General features: G+C 45.0%; 1 protein-coding gene across 1 annotated transcript; it reads left to right on the forward strand.

The window, feature by feature from the left end:
• Positions 1-204: 204 nt before the first annotated feature.
• Positions 205-6,522, forward strand: MRGBP (MRG domain binding protein). The gene is made up of 5 exons (XM_077252892.1): positions 205-463; positions 2,835-2,956; positions 3,328-3,409; positions 4,824-4,898; positions 5,034-6,522. The coding sequence occupies exons 1-5, from the start codon at positions 325-327 to the stop codon at positions 5,222-5,224; spliced, it is 609 nt and encodes a 202-aa protein (XP_077109007.1). The 5' UTR covers positions 205-324; the 3' UTR covers positions 5,225-6,522.
• Positions 6,523-20,004: the final 13,482 nt, after the last annotated feature.

Raw genomic sequence — 20,004 nt, forward strand, 5'->3', positions numbered from 1 at the left:
CCCTGCAGTATGCAGTACCTGTAATCCGCCACTAGATGTCCCTGCAGTGTGCAGTATCTATAAACCACCACTAGATGTCTCTGCAGTGTGCAGTATCTATAAACCACCACTAGATGTCCCTGCAGTGTGCAGTATCTATAAACCACCACTAGATGTCTCTGCAGTGTGCAGTATCTATAAACCACCACTAGATGTCCTTCATGTGATGCCCCCACAGTATGCAAGTACTTATAAGTTACCGCTAGCTGTCCCTGCTGTGTGCACTACCCCTTTCCTCCATTAGAGGCCGCAGCTCTCCGGTGTTCCGCGGTAGTGGCGGCTACAATGGGAGAGACGGAGACCGGGGAAGGAACTGTGGAGAGAGCGGAGCCGGTCCCGGGACCCCCAGCGGAGGAGCCGGTGCTGTGGAGCCCGGAGGTAGAGGTGTGCCTGTTTCACGCCATGCTCGGACATAAACCCGTCGGTAAGGCCGCAACTGATCCCCGGGCTGGAGTAGATGGTCTCCCCGCCAGCCCCCATCCCTCTCGGGTAGGCGGAGTGTGGCCAGTGTGGGGTCCTGTGTATCATGGCTGCAGTAGGGATTGTTCTAATGTAATCCCTGGCATAAAGTGACAATAGGGGTCAGATTATACCGAGGGCAGGGGACGCATGCTCAGTACAGGCAGTCATCCATCCCATAATAACAGGGGCTGCTGCCGGAGACAATACCGGGCACGGGTGTCACATGATAAATAAAGGGGTGATGGGAGATGTTGCTGATCCTCTGCTTTACCTCCCCTTTAAGGTTTGGTTTCCATGGTAACTATTGAACAGTTGATGTGTAGTTGGTGAGTGTCAGGCCCCCAGGGCTTTGCTGCCCCCTCACTGCAGTACCAGACATTGCCACTGGTGGCGCTGTCTCTACATGCTACTCAGTGCTGACCCAGTGGTTGTGTCTGGTACTGCAGCTGAGCCCCATGTATGTAAATAGGTGTCATCTGGGCAGGCAAGTGTCCTCAATGGGGGGAGGGGAGACCCCTCTGATGGCGCTTACCCCCCCTCACAACAATGGGTGTGGACATGCAGTATTCCCGAGCAGTGTTTCCTCCAACATCATCTACCATATACATAAAATATTCCTGCTGTCCCGCAGAAATCAGCAGAGCACCTTAAAGGGGTTGTCCTCGTTCAGAAAATGTTTGCTCCCAACTGCTGTCTGGTATTAAATAACAAACCTCTTAAGTGTCGGCGCTGCTCCTGGTGTCCGGTATGGGCTGCGCTGCTGACGTCGCCGGCAGATCAGTGAGATCAGCACCAATTACCGTGTAGATGGAAGCCAATGCCGGACACCGGGAGCAGCGCCAGAGACTGCGAGTGAAGAACAGTTTGTTATTTTATAACAAACTGCAGCCGGAGATGATGATTTTCTGAAAGAGGACAACCCCTTTAAGTGAGGGTGAACTGTAGTACCAGACACAGCCACTGAGACATGCATGGCGCTGTGTCCGAAAGAGGTAGACTTGCAACTTGCTGCTGCCGCCACTAGTGGCCACTGTAGTCCCATGTAAAGTGAATCTGTCAGCACAAAATAACTACAAACCAAGCACATGCTGACCACCCAAGAGGCGGAGGTGACAGAAAATCAGTAGGTGGGAAGGTGCAGTGACCTGAGCTTGGTTTGAACAGTGATTTTGTTCTGACACACTACTTTTAACTCCTTCATGTCGAGGCCAATTTCCGTGTATGCTTTTTAATATTTTTTTTTTCATCCCTTTCTTCCAAGAGCCATGACTTTTTTTTTTTAATTTTTCTGTTGACATAGCCATGTGAGGGATTGATTTTTTTTTTTTTTTGCAGATGAGAAGCTGGAAAACTGATACAAATTTCAAGTATGGCAGGGGAAAAAAATACACTTTTTTATCTTTTAACTGTGTTTCATGTGCGGTAACTTACGGGGTTAGTAATGGGGGTTTCTTATTGATGCCTCTCCATTACTGACCCCTGAGATTGATGTCAGCGAACATAAACCCCAAAACCATTACCCCACTTGTCAACACAGCAGGGCAAGTGGGAAGAGCGAGGCTAAGAGCCAGAATTGGTGCATGTAATGGATGCACCATTTCTGAGGTGGCTCAGGGCTGATGTTATTAGTTTGGGAGGGGGCCAATATCCATTGCCCTTTCCCAGCTTATTAATATCAGCCCTGTCTATTTAGCTTTTGCTGATTATTAAAATTAGAGCGTACACCACTTTTTTTTTTTTTGGAGGGTACCCCCTTCTTAATTACGAGTGAAAGGTACGCATACAGCTGTGAGCTATTATTAATAAGCTGGAAAGATCCATGGATAGTGGCCCCTTCTCAGAATAGTAACACCTGCCCCCAGCTGTCTGCTTTCCCTCAGCTTGTCAAGAAAAATGAGGGGGACCCCACGCCATTTTTTTTCTTTTACTTATTAGCTAAATACTTGTACAGTAAGCTACACATGCACTGCACTAAATATATATCTTAGTGACCTCTATCTATAGATCTGTATTTAAGATTCTTTTATTGCTTAGAAAACCAGCTAGCAATGACGGAGAATTACTGTATGTAAAAACGCATTGCATATGGATTGCATACACATGTCATACAGATGCTAGGTGAGAAAAATCGCATTGTACTCACATGGCACTCGTCCTACTTTTCAGGAACAACTTTGGAGCGATTTTATTCCCGCTGATGAGTGGGAGCCCTTAGACTCTGACTCCTTGACACGTTGATAACCCATCCTCAGGACAGACCATCATTGTTATTATACCTTGTCCGTTGTTGTCCACACTCTGGACTTGCTGACTGTTTCTTCTCCTCCCTGTAGGTGTGAACAGACACTTCCACATGATCTGCATTCGGGACAAGTTCAGCCAGAACATCGGCCGTCAGATCTCCTCCAAGGTTATATGGGAACATCTGCGCACCATGTATGACATGCAGGCCCTGGTGAGTGAGGCTAATGGTCGCCCAACTTGCACATTGCAGAGTCATTTCTGGCCTTGTACTTACTAAACTGTGGAACATTTTTGATCTATTGTAGACCCTCTGATGCTTTATCAGTGGATGTCCCAGTCCAGAGACCCCCACCGAGCGCTCAACTGATGCCTGAGCACGCACACAGTGGTGTGGAGATCTGTAGACTTTGTTTTGAGCCTATACACCTGTGTATAGGGTTTGATCGGTCGCCCCTCTCTCATCATCAGTCCATCGGAGGGTTTACAATATATGACATATTAGCGCTTAGTTATACGCTATGTAGTGGCCATTGTAGCCCAGGACTGAGCCATCCTCTCCTCACCCTGTGATTTGTTCCTCAGCATGAATCTGAGATCCTGCCTTTCCCAAATTCTGAGAAGAACTTTATTCTACCTGAGGAGATTATTCAGGAGGTGAAAGAAGGTGAGAAGCAGTGACATTGTATAGTACTGTGCTCATACGGGGAAATTCGTTTTGTCTGACTTTTCATTCAGTGCTTCCAATATTGGAATCGATTATCTTTGGCAAATGGTAATTTCCCTTGTGATTCATGATCAGACAATTTCTGTTAGACCAACTGTCCCGATAAGTAATTGCCACTGATCTCGTTACATGCAAATCAATGCCCAGCCATGTAATTCATGGATATAGTGGCCCAAACGCCAACCAGCAGCTATCACCTCTGACTTCCCACATATATACGGTAAATATTCGACTTGGCCACAAGTTCCTGTGTTTTTCAGTGCTAAGAGGGGAGAAAGCGTCCATGGGTTTGGCATTATAGTGCAAACTATCCTTATCTCTTGTAACAGTACAGAGGGAGGATAGAGGCCCAATACACAGATGGTTGGCCCAAATCAGCACGCTCACCTAACCTTGAAGGGGTTGTCCACTACTTGGACAACCCCTTCTCAATCTATATGTTTGCACCCAGTAAAATAACACCTATACTCGGCAGCGGTGTCCGCACTGGCTCTCCCAGGGATCGCGTAACATTATGTCACGCAATCCCTGCGGCCAATCAGCAGCTGCTTCAGTCTCCACACTTTTGGTTGTATCATACATCCAGAGGAAGAGAGCAGCAGCTCCTGCTTTCTCCAGATGTACTGAAGTATTGCTGTATATAGTGTAAGCAAATGGACAGTCGCAGATTCAAGTCCCCTAAGATAAAAAACATTCAAAGATGACAAGCCCTTCTTTTCCCCCCATTCAAAATGAAGATGTTAAAATTTTTATAAAAAAAATCCACATGGGTGGTATCAACATGTTCATAAAAGTCCAATCTATCAAAACATAAAATTAATTAACCCAAGTGGTAAGCACTGTAAACAGAGAAAAAGTAAACTCCAGAATTCAATTTTTTTAATTACCACAAAGTTGCAAAAACATACAGTAAGAGGTGATTAAAGCATCATAAATATCCCAAAATGTTGTCAGCTGGTCCTCACACACCTGCATTGATGGAAACCTAAAAAAGTTATGAGTCCTGGGAAATGGTGTCAGAAACAAAACACAAAGAATGTTGGTTTACAAATTTCCCCCCAAATTTTTCACCACTAATGTAAAAACAACTGGACAAATTTGGTATCCCCCTAATTCTTCTGATGTGGTGAATGATGTCATTTTTACCACATAACGATCACTGGAAATACAGAACCCCAAAAAATAATGTCGGAATAGTGGAGGGAGGTTTACTATGTGGCGTACCATTTACTCCACTTTGGAAATGTGTGGCCAACTGATCGTCGGGGTCTTCATTAGGAATCATCATTGACCTGGTAGATCTGGCCTCTTTTTTTTGGCACATGGGTGATTATTGTTAATGACTTTGTTTTAGGTAAAGTGATCAGTGAAGATGACATCAAAGAAGAAGCGAAGGAAGACGTAGATCTGCACTCGGCGTCTGAAGAAGGTGAGGCCGCTATTTTCCCTCTGATCTATGGGAACATGAAAGTGTGGATGTATGATGGTGAAGGATTGACGCTCAGGGTTCTGGGAAAGTGCCGTCCTCTGTGATTTCTGATAGTTTGACAATCGGTTCTTTCAGCTTTTACAAACTCATCGACAACTTTGGGGAAGACTACAGACAAACCCAGCAAAGAGAAGGAGAGGACACTGTCCGAATCTGGCTCCAAGGAGTCTGGCGATAAGAGAAAGCGGAGCCGCCTCACCGAGAAGGTGGTTAACGCCAACAGCAATCCGTCCAGCCCCAATGCCAACAAGCGGAGACGTACGTAAGGATGGGACCCGCCACACGGGCTTGTAGGACACCGCATCGTGGCCTCAGAGCTTCTCATCTACAGTATCCCTTTACTGGTGTCTTGTAGCTTCCGGTAGACACAAGTTTAGGGGAGTGTGCTCTATTCGGTTTACACTGAGAAGTTGGGGTTTTTGTGTAAAGGGCACAGAGTTCTCCGTTTGGGGGACGGGGGCAGGCCCCTCCGGTTTGTGTTTTCTTAATTAGCTGTAGTTATAGTTGTTAGAGGGGGATTCCACATTCTCCTAAATACGGGTTCATAGACCGAGCATCTTTTTGGTGCTGATACTTTGTAATATTAGAAGTTTTAGGAATGAGGAGGGGGCTGGAGATCACGTCTGCCTTATAGCTGGCCATAGACATAGAGGTGGGTGACACCCTGACCACCCCCATCCCCTAGTTAAAAATAATTCTGTACATGCTATTTAAATTCTAGGGAGGATAAGTGGATGCCCGGCACCATCACTGTTGGTTGGTCTTGACAGCTAAAATCTAGTGTCCAGACCAACCCATTAACCCCGACTGAGAAATAATAGAAATTTCCTGTAAGCATCGGTAAGACCGATTTTTATATAATGGGATTATATAAAATCTCATTACCACAAGTCAATCACAGGTGAGGATGAATTTCTTACCTTTCCTGTGCCTCTGTCCTACTGCTATAATGTCGCCCATAATGATGTCACATGACCATTGCAGCCAATTGCGATACACGAGCCATCGCGCTATAGTCTACAGTCATTGGGCATTGTGGCCACCTGACCTCATTATATACGCTATTCCAACATTTCAGAATCTAAACACTGGAATGGAAAGGATTTGGGGACAGAACATTGGGAATTTCCATTTTAGGAAAATCACTCTGGTGGGTTCCCACATACTTGTAGCAATTAGGACAAAATGCAGTTTTGCTCTATTACTCGTGCAGGAGCAGCCGAGTAGTAGAACAGCCATAGGCAAGTTAGTTGTGGGACTATCACTCCCAGCATTCATTCTTTGCCGGCCTCCTGTGAGCCTGCCTCAGTTAGGTTACATCTGAAGACGTGTTTTAAAGCCGCAGTCCACAGTCTGTTGTAGGTTTCCCTTAGCTGTAGTGGACACCAGCGCCCGGTGCCTTGTATTTTTTAGGACTTGTGTATTATAAGTAGGGGCTGATATTTAAAGCTAGGGGGCAGTTCTCGAGGATGACCCCCTAGCACTGGTGCACAGGACTGCAGCAATATATTTAATGTTTTTAATGATTTATAAAGTGTTTTGTATATAAAGCCGTCCCATGGTGTGTTGTGTCCCCCGTTTATTCCTTTATTTGTATATAGGACGTGGGGGCGACCTGACATGAAGTAGTTTGGGGGGTTCACTTATCCCTCTTCACGACTATGTAGGCTAAAATACTGGTCCTATTTAAGCCTCTACGACTTTAAGGCCGGAGTAACACTAGCGTGAGCCGAGTATCAGCGCTCTGATCCTCTGCCATAGAAGAATCGGAGCACAGGTGTGGAGGAGATTGAGAAATTTAATATAGGGGCTCGCAATGTGTATAGGAGGCTATATAGGGGCTCATACTGTGTATAGCAGGCCACTAAATGTGTATATATATAATATATATATATAGTGTATATATGTTTCTACTGTATGTAGGGAGCTATATGGGGCTCATACTATATATAGGGAGTTATGTGAGTGCTCATACTGTATTTAGGTAGCTATATGGGGCCTTTTACTCTATATATGGAGCTATGTGGGCCTTATACTGTATATAGGGAGCTATGTAGGGGCTGTGAGTGGAATCACTGTATATAGGTAGTCTTGTGTGGGGGCTCATATTGTATAAGGGAGGCATATTGCCTGGGCCTATGAGATGTTATCCTCTTTGCTGTATGGCTAATGGTCTCCTTTTCTTGTCCTGATTGAAGGAATTCCCTGATGAACCCCTGAATGACCAAAAGAGGGGGCGAACACATCAGAAGAGATATATCTATCTCTTCTTCTGACGCGTTCCCAAGCCCACCTCTTTTGGTCATTCAGGGGTTCATCGGGGAATTTCTTCAATCAGGACAACATAGATACATTAAATTTTTTTTTTTTTTTTGTTTAAATCTGACCACAACAAGAGACCCTAACAAAGTCCAAGCGTAAACATATGATGTCCCTGTTAAACAAAGAATAACCCTTCAGATCATAAGTGGCAGTGCAGTTAGTACCACACAACATCCATATACCTCATAGCAGGGCCGCCATCAGGGCATTACTGCCCTTATGACATGCCCCCCGAAAATGACATCATACCTGGAGGGAGCCCATACAGTCTAGCATTTACCCTCGAGGCGGAGCGACTGTGAGGTAAGTATACAAAACATTTTTGCTTTCTGTACAAAATGAATTAAATGGGTGAGGGGAGAAGGAATTTCACATGATGACAGGGGAAGGAGTAAGGGGGACTGCACATGATGTGGGGAGGGGGGTTAAAGGGGGACGGCACATGATGATGTGGGGAGGGGGGTTAAAGGGGGACTGCACATGATGTGAGAGGTTAAAAGAAACTGCAATGGATGACATGGGGTAAAGGGTACTGCACATGATGATGGGAGGGTTAAAGGGGGACTGTACATGGTGATGTGTGGAGGGGGTTAAAAGAGGACTGTATATGATGATGTGGGGGGTTAAAAGGGGACTGCACATGATGAGGGGGTTAAAGGGGACTGCACATGATGTGGGGAGGGGGTTGAAGGGAGACTGTACATGATGTGGGGAGGGGGATTAAAGGAGGATTGCACATGATGTGGGGAGGAGGGTTAAGGGAGATTGCACATGATGATGTGGGGAGGGGGTTAAAAGGGGACTGCACATGATGATGGGGGGGTTACAGGGGATCTGCACATGATGGGGTTAAAGGGGGACTGCACATGTTGTGGGGGATTAAAGGTGGATTGCACATGATGTGGGGAGGGGGGTTAAGGGGGACTGCACATGATGTGGGGGGTTAAAGTGGACTGCACATGATGTGGGGAGGGGGGTTAAAGGTGTACTGCACATGATGTGGAGAGGGGTTAAAGGGGGACTGCACATGATGATGAGAGGTGGTTAAAGGGGGACTGCACATGATGTGGGGAGGGAGTTAAAGGGGGACTGTACATGATGATGTGGGGAGGGGGATTAAAGGAGGATTGCACATGATGTGGGGAGGGGGATTAAAGGAGGATTGCACATGATGTGGGGAGGGGGCTAAAAGGGGACAGGAGACTGCAAATGATGAATTGAGAGTGAGGGGAGAGGGACAGCAATTAAATTGAAGGTGGGGAGAGCAAATGATTGGGAGAGCAAATATGAATTTTGAGGGTGGGGGAGTAAATGATGTATTGAATGTGGGGGTAGAGGTGTTGATAATGAATAGAGTGTGGGAGATAGAGAAGACATGACAATGAATTGGGGCGGAAGGGGCATGTAAATATAATGAGTCGGGGAGCGGGAGGTACATAGTGGTGGGCGTTGAATATGCAGTGACTGGTAATGAATTGGGGAAAAGAGTACAGGTGCTAATTTATATATTAGGTGGGGAAAGTGGCTATGTATAGCTAGAAGGGGCTCAGTGGTGGATTATAATTTATATTTGGAATGGTGGGTTGCATAATAACCAGTAATATATTGCTTGTGGGTGCACCTCTGTATTCAGATGTGTAGTGTAGAAGAAAAGGAAAAAGAGGGAATGTGCTCTGGAAGTGGTGCTCTATATAACTGTGTTATATTATGCAGAGATGAGTTCAGGTTGGAGGAAGTGATGGCGGTCTGCGCTGCATGAAAAAGAGACTTCAGCTAGAGACGTCATTGGTGAGTCAGTTTGTTAACTGTATACTGACACTATACACTGTATACTCTGTACAGAGCTCATGTGTATAATGTCACCAGTGATCACTATATTATCTGTACACTGACACTGTATACAGAGGTCCTGTGTATAATGTTACTGGTGATCACTATATTACCTGTACACTATATACAGAGCTCCTGTGTATAATGTCACCAATGATCACTGTATCACCTGTACACTGACGCTGTAATACTATGTACAGAGCTTCTGTAAATAATGTCACCAATGGTCACTGTATTACCTGTACACTGGTTAACAGTGTATCACGCACTAAGGTCACTTAGTATTGTGTTTTGTTTGTTTTTTTTAGCAATAATCAGTATTGTAGTATTCAGTCAATATTTGGTGGTAATATGTGATCCGGTCACAGTGTGGTTTGTTCCTTGTATGTGGTATTATTCGATCACTATGTAGTTGTAATATGTGGTCTGGTCATGGTATGACGGCATTTGTCCCTTGTATGTTGTATTAATGATCATTAAAAAAATGTATGTGACTCATTCCCTTAAAGAAAAATACATAAAAATATATTTATATTTAATAGGTTGGCGTAGAGTAGGGTCTGGCCAAAAGAGTCTACCGTGTCGTGGTGGCAGCTTAAAAATTCTTTTGGCAAGAACAAAAGCTGCTGGCTATATGCGTGATCTGGTGTTTGATGGGAACTGATAATATCTGATTGATGAGGACGTGGTGGAGAAGTTGAGTTTTCCAAGAGTGAGCGGTGGGACTGTGGAAGGTTCAAAGGGTGGAGGCGGAGCTGGGGTAGAGCCTGGGTGGAGTCTCAAGGGGGCCCGAAAATTTTGCCAGTATGGGGCCTCGAAATTCCTAGTGCAGACCTGCCTCACAGTCCATAGAGGTACAAGGAAAACCAATCCACAATCGGTTTTTAGATTTTTATTTTCTATCAATTTTAAGTACTGAAAAATGTGCTAAAATGCAAGTGCTCACTGAATCATTGCAAGTAGAGATCTTAAACAGTGAAGTGTTACAGTAATTTCTGCATTTTAAATTTACTTTACACGGTCAGTAGTATACTCATTGGCCATGCACCAGATACCATCTTTGTTAATGTTTTATCATGCTGAATGGTATAAATTTAGGAGCCTCATGACAGGTATCCTTTAAAGGCAATGTGTAGTCAGAAAACAATCTATTTAAATAAGGTTTTTACCTTTAAAAACTTTTGCCCAGTACAAAACTATAGATAAGGGAGTTGAAAGGAAAGTAATCAAATTTGAAGACGATGCAAAGCTAGGCAGGATAGCTAACAGTAAAGAAGACAAAGGATTCAGAAGGATCTTGATAAGCTTGAATAATAGGCAGCGACTAATAGAATGGTATTTAAGGGAGAAATGCAAGATTCTACATCTGGGCAAGAGAAACGAAAATGACATCTATAGAATGGGAGGAATAGAACTAAGCAACAGCACGTGTGGAAAAGACAAGGATATACTAATAGATCACAGACTGCACTTGAGTCAACAGTGTGATGCAGCAGCAAAAATGACACAGTTCTAGGATGTATTAAGAGAAGCATAGAGTCTAGATTACGTGAAGTAATTATCCCCTCTACTACTCCTTGGTCAGGCCCAATCTGTAATATTTGAAAACACAAAAAAGCACAGTAAAACCAAAAACACTCTGTTGCAAAAAAATCACAGTGGACAGCAAGTGCTAGTAAAAAGATGGAAAAAAACAGGGTATTTGGTTGATACGTTTTTTGCAAAAAATGTATATTAAGCCGCTCTACCAATCGCCAAGGTATACCAATATCAGAGCAGTCCTAACTAATGTATGTAATCCCTATCTGATGTATTTAAAACCTGGTCATATGTACAATACCTGTATGAGCAGGTTCTTGCTGTCCACTGTGATTTTTTTGCAACAGAGTGTTTTTGGTTTTACTGTGCTTTTTTGTGTTTTCAAGTCTCTTGGTGGTGTGAACATGTCTCTACTGGCTTGTTCACTCTGCGCGCAGCTCATGTGTTCTGGTTTTACATAATTGTTTTCTTGTTTCCACAAGACTAGGGAGGCCTCCACCCCTCTTTTTTTGAGCTGTGCGCACCGGAGCCGTTCTGTCCAGCGTGTCCACATGGACATTCCTTTTCTGAATCCTGCTCATACAGGTATTGTACATATGACCAGGTTTTAAATACATCAGATAGGGATTACATACATTAGTTAGGACTGCTCTGATATGGGTATACCTTGGCGATTGGTAGAGCGGCTTAATATACATTTTTTGCAAAAAACGTATCAACCAAATACCCTGTTTTTTTCCATCTTTTTACTAGCACTTGCTGTCCACTGTGATTTTTTTTGCAACAGAGTGTTTTTGGTTTTACTGTGCTTTTTTGTGTTTTCAAGTCTCTTGGTGGTGTGAACATGTCTCTACTGGCTTGTTCACTGTGTGCGCAGCTCATGTGTTCTGGTTTTACCAATCTGTAATATTCTATCCATTTCTGGGCACCACATTTGGAGAAAGTTCAGAGAAGAGCTATAAGGATGGTCAGCAGACTGCAAAGTATTTCCTACGAGGAACGGTTAAAGAATCTGGGCATGTTTAGCTGGCAAAAAAGAAGGCTAAGAGGTGACTTAATAGCTGTCTACAAATATCTGAAGGGATGTCACAGTGTAGAGGGATGATCCTTATTCTCATTTATACATGGAAACACAAGAAGCACATTTATACATGGAAACACAAGAAGCAATTGAATGAAACTGAAAGGGAGAAGATACAGATTAGATATACGAAAAATCTTTTTGACAGTGAGGGTGATCAATGGCTGGAACAGGCTGCCATGAGAGGTGGTGAGTTCTCCTTCAATGGAAGTCTTCAAACAGAGGCTGGACAGACATCTATCTGACATGGTTTAGTGAATCCTGCATTGAGCAAGGGTTGGACACGGTGACACTGGAGGTCTCTTCTAATTCTAACATTCTATGATTTCTATTGACCTTTCCATAGGACACGAGTTTATTGAATAGGAAATAAGTGGCAGCACTTGGCAGCAGCTACTGCGCAATGGACGGAGATGCGGCGCTCCACTTCGTTTATTGCTTACATCTGTCTGCTCCTGGAGCAGAAGTCAGCTGATTGCTCCAATCTATAGAGAAAGTGGTGTGAGAGCCATGTGGTGTCACATGAAGGCTGTAAAATGTAAGGAGAGAGAGCACAGAAAACAGTACATACTGATTCCGTACTCCATCACAGCTCTTATGTAGCGTAAGCCAAAGCGGTATGCAGGGCCGGACTGGTCAGCTGGCAATTCTGGCAAATGCCAGAAGGGCCTGTCTGGTTGTGGGCTGCCTTGTCTGCTATGTTGTTAACAGAATTGGTGTTCTCAAGACACCCATATTGTTAAAAGTTGTGACAGAGCACAAAGTCGCCGACTCCGTCACTTATCCCAGCAGTCCACGGGTATCATTAGAAATATTGGCCTTGTAGTAAATCTTACTTTCTTCAGTCCTGGGTAATATTAGTAATATATCAATATCTGGTGCTCGGGGACGGCATGGGCAGGCTCGGACTGGCCGACCGGAGGATTCTCCGGTGGGCCCAGGCACTGACACCTGCTGGCATACTGGCCAGCAGCTGCCTAGGGCCCCCACTGCTCCAGGGCCCTCCCCCGGCCGAACGCCCGCCTCCCTCCCACCCTCCTTGAAGACGATACCCTGCTCCAGCGATGGTCTCGGCGTCTGCAGCTCGTCCTGAATGAGCGGTCACGTGGTACCGCTCATTAAGGTCACGAATATGCGCATATTCATTACCTTAATGAGCGGTATCACATGACCGCTCACGCAGGAAGAAGGTGCTGCGCCGGGAGTCGGGACAGAGCCAGAGGGATGTCGGCACGGCCGTGCAGTGTGGGGCAGGTGAGTATGAGGGATGGGGGGGATGAAGGAGGACCTAAGCTGGCGCGCCATGCAAGATGGGAGCGGGGGGTGGAGAGATAAGCCATGCATACGGGGGGATATAAGCCATGCATACAGGGGGGGATATGAGCCATGCATACAGGGGGGGGATATGAGCCATGCATACAGGGGGGGGGGAATATGAGCCATGCATACAGGGGGGGGAATATGAGCCATGCATATGGGAGGGGGGGATATGAGCCATGCATATGGGATGGGAGGGAGATGAGCCATGCATACAGGAGGGGGGGGTCATTATACAGTATTGAGCATCATGTGGGATCATTATACAGTATGGAGAACTGTGTGGCCATTATACAGTATTGAGCATCATGTGTGGCCGTTACACAGTATGGAGCATCATGTGTGGCCAATGGACATTATACAGTATGGAGCATCATTTGTGGCAATTATACAGTATTGAGCATCATGTGGGATCATTATACAGTATGGAGCACTATGTGTGGCCATTATACAGTATGGAGCACTATGTGTGGCCATTATACAGTATGGAGCACTGTGTGGCCATTATACACTATGGAGCATCATGTGTGGCCATTATACAGTATTGAGCATCATGTGTGGCCATTTTACAGTATGGAGAACTGTGTGGCCATTATACAGTATTGAGCATCATGTGTGGCCATTATACAGTATGGAGCACTGTGTGGCCATATTTTTGTTTGCTTATAATTGTATATAAAACTAATCAGCAGTGCTGGCTGTGGTTGGGACGTGGATATGGGTGTGACTAGTTGTGAAATGGGTGTGGTCAGAGGCGTGGCCTAAAATTTGCCGCGGCGCACTACGCGCGCCACAAACTTTATACGTCCTTCCCTTCAAAAGTTGGGAGGTATGGTACTGCATTTGCCAGATCACGGCAAGTGCCGCAAATCCCATAGGGAATGAAAGAGGCCGAACGCAGTGTTGCTGTAAGTAATCCGTTACGCGGCAGATGCAGAAAAACTGCCGGATCTGCTGCAAAAGGCGACTTTCACATCAGCGATTCTTGCCAAAGTCACTGCCGATAGTGTCATACTCACCAAAGGGGGAGGTAGCACTAAAAGTGCCTAGGGCAGCAAAAACTCTAAATACGGCCCTGGGGGGGCTACATTATATTCTGTGGGGGGACTGCATTATACTCAGGGTACTACATTATATTATGGGGGGCTACATCATACTATGAGGGGTTACAGTATACTCTATGGGGGGCTGCATTATATTCTGTGGTGGGGCTGCATTATTCTCAGGGGACTACATTATATTATGGGGGGCTACACCATACTATATGAGGGGGCTACAGTATACTCTATGGGGGCTGCATTATATTCTGTGGTGGAACTGCATTCTCTCGGGACTACATTATATTCTGTGGTGGGTTGCATTATACTATATGAGGGGGGCTGCATTATACCCTATGGGGGTGCTACATTATATTCTATGGTGGGGACTGCGTCATACCTGAGGGGGTTGCATTATATTTTGTGGGGTGCTGCATTATATTCTATGAGAGGGGACCGCATTATATTTTATGAGGGGGCTACCCCAACCCTTGCTACATAATTAAGACGTGAACTACTTTATATTATACCCTGATATTAGCTCTTTTTACCGCACAATTGGTGGTCTTATATCTATTTCTATGTAGCTACATAGTGGGCCCCAAGAATTTTCTTTGGTGGGCCCAAGGTGCTCCAGTCCGACGCTGGGCATGGGCCTGTGTGATTTTAAATGCCAGGGCTGAATTTCAGTCCCAGTCCGTACCTGGCGGTATGGAACAGTCCTTAAAAGTCTTCTATAGAGAACACAAAGTTTGAGTCTCATGTACGTCCTAGTGGCCAGAGTGAAGATTGCATGAGATTTGATTTTAGATTTTTTTACATTATGTATTTTATACAATGGAAAATTGAAAAAAAAATAAACCTATAAACCTGATTTAAAAAAAAAAGATAATTTTCTGATATCACAGGGCCATAGATTTTGACTAGAGATGAGCAAATTAATCGCAGAGGATCAATTCTAGTTAAATGTCTTGAAATTCATGGTTTCAGGAGCAAATTCGAACATTCTGAGTTCAGTTCGTGGTTAGCAAAAATAAAAAAATTTGCCTGCACCATTTCCAACACTGCTGAGAAATCGGAGAGCAGTCTGTCATTTTCCATTGCCACGTGGCATACCCATACAACCCTGTAGCTATGCTAGCTTGCGGATTATGATAGCTTGTACAGTGGTGGTCAGTACCGGGGCCATCACAGATCAGCGGAGCACAGTTTGTATGGCAGAGCCGTTTTCCATCTCCAGAGTCCCTGGGTAAGTCTCTCCTGTACAGTGTAAGCTTTATGGTCAGCAGGGTCCTCTCTCTCCTCTATGTGTATTTTTTTCTGAGTAAGCTAGTTACCAGTATTGATTCACACAAATTAAATTTTGGGGGAAAATTCAGCTAACGCAGCAAATTTGAAAAGATCCACTCTTACATAATGTTGACTACAAGGTCCAAAATCCCACCAACCCAATCTGTATCTGTTACAAACATTGTACCGCCAAGTACTACATCACTGCGCAGAATATAACCCCTCACATAAGTCCCTGTTCCCATTAGGTTTTAATGGTTTTGAACAAAACTACTAATCTCTGCAAGCCCTCCCCACCTACACCAAGTACAGCCAAGGCTTCAGAATATATTCATTGATTGTCTGATGATAGAGAGAGGTTCTGTGTCCCCTAACGACCCAGTGACAAGACACTGAAGTGAGTCAGCGGTTTCCTATGTTTGTAGCTAGGCCGGCTTGGGTTATAATGATATCTATAGTCAAAAAAATTTTGAAGTAAATATATTTCTAAGGGCTCATTCCCACTTGCAATCGAACGAGTGCAATCCATTATATAAAAAAAAAAATCTGTGTTTCTCTATGGTGCAGCTCACATTTGCAATTATTTTATCATGCTGTTTCGAATCGCACCAGAGAATTGGATCGCATGCACCCAAGTAAGTCTATGGGTGCATGTGAAACATCACCCAAATTCCCACCAAAGCCAGCAACAGAGGAGATGGAGAATTTAATTTCTCTGTCGCATCTGCAGCTGTGTTACAATCCTCTCTGTCCGACAGGTTCGGAGCACAGAGCACTGACGCTCTGCTCACACTCGAGCATAGTGGGAGCTGAGTGTCATTAGCATATCTCATCTGATGCTCTTGCATCGGTTGCCATACGCTAGTCGGACCCCGGCCTAAAGGTGATATTAAAATGAAATTCTCATTTGATGTTGGTAGCAACACATCCAATCCACAAAGGCAAATATATCAAACTATAGATGTCCATAACTTAAGTTATATGTAATAATGATAAATGACACAGGGAAAAGTATTGAACACTCTTACTGAAATTTATTTAATACTTCGTACAAAAGCTTTTGCTGGTGATGACTGGTTCAAGATGCCTCATGTATGGAGAAACTAGTGGCATGCATTGCTCAGGTGTGATTTTTTTGCCCAGTCTTCCACACAAACACTCATCAAATCCTAAGGCTTCCATGGACTCCTAGGAACTGTGAGCTTTAGTTACTAACATAAATTTTCCATTGGATTCAGGTCAGGTGATTGACCAGACCATTCTAGTAGCTTTATTTTCTTTCTCTGAAATCAAATGAGTTTACTTGGCTGTGTGTTTGGGATCATTGTCTTGCTGAAATGCCCCCCCCCCCCCCCCCTCGTTTCATCATCATCATCCTGCTAGATGGAAGCAGAGTTTTATCAAGAATGCTTCGGTACAGTTGTTCATTCATATTTCAATTATATCAAGTTGCCAGTGCCATATGCTAAAAATTAGGCCCACATCATGATGATCCCACCTCCAGACTTCACTGTGGTATCTGTGACGTTAGTCACTTCTCACGGCCAAGCCGTGAGTCAGAATGGTCAAGGAGCCCCTTCCAACCTCCCTCATCTCTGCTGAGGACTCTGCCACACACTTTAAAAATAAGATTGACCAAACAAGGCAAGGCTTCATTGTTCAACCACCACAACCCATTTGTATACCAGACAAATTCCCAAACCCCATAACCTCTCCAACATCACTGAAAGGGAACTTAATTGTCTCCTCTCCAAATCGCACCTCAACACCTGTGCGCTCGACCCCATCCCACCTCCTCCCCAACCTCACCACCACTCATCCCATCCCTAACCCACCTCTTCAACCTATCTCTAACTTCTGGTACCTTCCCTTCTGCTTTCAAACATACCACAATCACGCCTATCCTTAAAGCCAACCCTCGATCCAACTGCTATGTCCAGCTATCGCCCAATATCACTGCTCCCATTCGCTTCCAAACTCCTGGAGCAGCACGTCCACGCTGAACTTTCCTCCCACCTCTCATCTAACTTGCTCTTTGACAATCTACAATCTGGTTTCCACCCCCATCACTCAACTGAGACAGCCCTGACCAAAATTATTAACGACCTACTTACAGCCAAAGCTAACCGACAATACTCTATACTCCTCATCCTAGACCTGTCCTCTGCTTTTGACACAGTTGACCACTGCCTTCTACTACAGATCCTCTCCTCCTTTGGCATCAAAGACCTTGCCCTATCTTGGATCTCATACCTTTCCAACCGCACATTCAGCGTCTCCATTTCCCACACTACCTCCTCATCCCACCCTCTCTGTTGGAGTCCCCCAAGGCTCTGTTCTAGGACCCTTAAGGCCCCGTCTCACATAGCGAGATCGCTGCTGAGTCACTAGTTTTGTGACGCAACAGCGACCTCAGTAGCGATCTCGCTATGTGTGACACGTACCAGCGATCAGGCCCCTGCTGTGAGATCGCTGGTCGTGTCGGAATGGCCTGGACCGTTTTTTGGTCGTTGAGGTCCCGCTGACATCGCTGAATCGGTGTGTGTGACACCGATCCAGCGATGTCTTCACTGGTAACCAGGGTAAACATCGGGTTACTAAGCGCAGGGCCGCGCTTAGTAACCCGATGTTTACACCCTGGTTACCAGCGTAAATGTAAAAAAAAAAAAAACAGTACATACTTACCATCTGATGTCCGTCAGGTCCCTTGCTGTCTGCTTCCTGTTCTGAGTGCCGCCGTACAGTGAGAGCGCAGCACAGCAGTGACGTCACCGCTGCGCTCTGCTCTCACTGTACGGCGGCTCAGTCAGAGCAGGAAGCAGACGGCAAGGGACCTGACGGACACCGAAAGGCGAGTATGTACTGTTTTTTTTTTTTTGGTAACCAGGGTAAACATCGGGTTACTAAGCGCGGCCCTGCGCTTAGTAACCCAATGTTTACCCTGGTTACCCGGGTGCTGCAGGGGGACTTCGGCATCGTTGAAGACAGTTTCAACGATGCCGAAGTCGTTCCCCTGATCGTTGGTCGCTGGAGAGAGCTGTCTGTGTGACAGCTCCCCAGCGACCACACAACGACTTACCAGCGATCACGGCCAGGTCGTATCGCTGGTCGTGATCGTTGGTAAATCGCTATGTGAGATGGGGCCTTTACTCTTCTCAATCTATACACTTGGCCTTGACTACTGCAACATCCTTTTCTGTGGCCACCCTGCTAACACCCTTGCACCTCTCCAGTCCATCCTTAACTCTGATGCCCGACTAATTCATCTCTCCTCAAATCTCTCCACTGGCTCTTATTCCCTCAGCGTATCCAGTTCAAATTACTAATACTGACCTACAAGACCATCTATAACCTGTCTCCTCCATAAGTCTCTGAACTAATCTCCTGATATCTTCCCTCACATAATCTCCGGTCCTCCTAAGACCTCACCCAACCGCCTTCAAGACTTCTCCCAAATAGCCCCCATCCTCTGGAATTCTTTGCCCCAACACGTCCGACTATCAACCACATTTGGATCCTTCAGACGGAACCTGAAAACCCACCTCTTCCTGAAAGCTTACAGCCTGCACTGACCCCACTGCCTCCTCACCACTACCGAAGCTACCGCCTTACCAACACCAGAGCTGCCGCAACCCCCCAACCTACTGTCTCCTTCCCCACCATCCTGTAGAATGTAAGCCCGCAAGGGCAGGCTCCTCGCCCCTCTGTATCAGTCTGTGATAGTTAGTTTGCTTACTGTAAGTGATATCTGTAATTTGTATGTAACCTCTTCTCATGTACAGCACCATGGAATCAATGGTGCTATATAAATAATATTTCAATATTTTAATATGTCTCGTTATAAAGGGACATTTGTTAAGTCATAGGAGGAAAGTCCAAAGGTACAGAGAGTAGATGAAATTTACTAGAAACATGTATACATCTATGTACATACATATACATATGGAGAGACGGGTCTCAGACGCAAAGAAAAAGGATAACTACCGCAAATAATGAAGGTAGAAAAGAGTTCAATTAAACCCTGTGCAGACTTAATAAAAGGTGCAGACATGATGAGAGAAAGTAATAGAAACCTGTTACCTGTAGTAGTGGCTGCCGGCGCTTGCAATATGCACCCACGATCAGGAGGTGTGCCGCCGGGAAGCTATTTATACCGCGATGCGATATCCCTTCCGGGTAGAACACGTGATCGAATCAGGTCACATGGTCTATGTGCCAAGAAGTAATGGGAAAAACCGAAGGACCTGAAAATCTAGTGCGCGTGCACCGAAACAGGCATGAGCTGATGAGAGAAAAAGGACTTTTAAGGAAACCACTATATGTTGGAGAAGCCGACATTAGATAATTAATAAGGATTGAAAAATTGGATAAGGAATTAAGAAAATAAAAGGGAAGGCGGAGAGGAAAGAGGGGGGAAAAGAGAGGGTATAAAATAAGTATAAGGTGCCAGAAGAAGAAGAATAATTACCATGATCATTATGTAACCTAGGAAGGGAAACAGAAAAAAAGGAAAAATTATACCACAATATTGAAAAAACAAAATTATTAATAAGTAGTTTCATATTCCCTATTTAAACCTCTGGGTTTCAGTGTTTGCAATGTATAAATCCAAAAGGTTTCTCTTAGTTTC

The sequence above is a fragment of the Ranitomeya variabilis genome, chromosome 4 (assembly GCF_051348905.1).
Source record: "Ranitomeya variabilis isolate aRanVar5 chromosome 4, aRanVar5.hap1, whole genome shotgun sequence".
In the NCBI taxonomy this organism is placed as follows: Eukaryota; Metazoa; Chordata; class Amphibia; order Anura; family Dendrobatidae; genus Ranitomeya; species Ranitomeya variabilis.

Excerpts from the sequence above, each read along its gene's own strand:
- MRGBP (XM_077252892.1), top strand. The coding sequence starts at position 325 with ATGGGAGAGACGGAGACCGGGGAAGGAACTGTGGAGAGAGCGGAGCCG. Across the intron at positions 464-2,834 it reads GCTCGGACATAAACCCGTCG|GTGTGAACAGACACTTCCAC; the intron begins GTAAGGCCGCAA and ends TCCTCCCTGTAG. Across the intron at positions 3,410-4,823 it reads TATTCAGGAGGTGAAAGAAG|GTAAAGTGATCAGTGAAGAT; the intron begins GTGAGAAGCAGT and ends ACTTTGTTTTAG.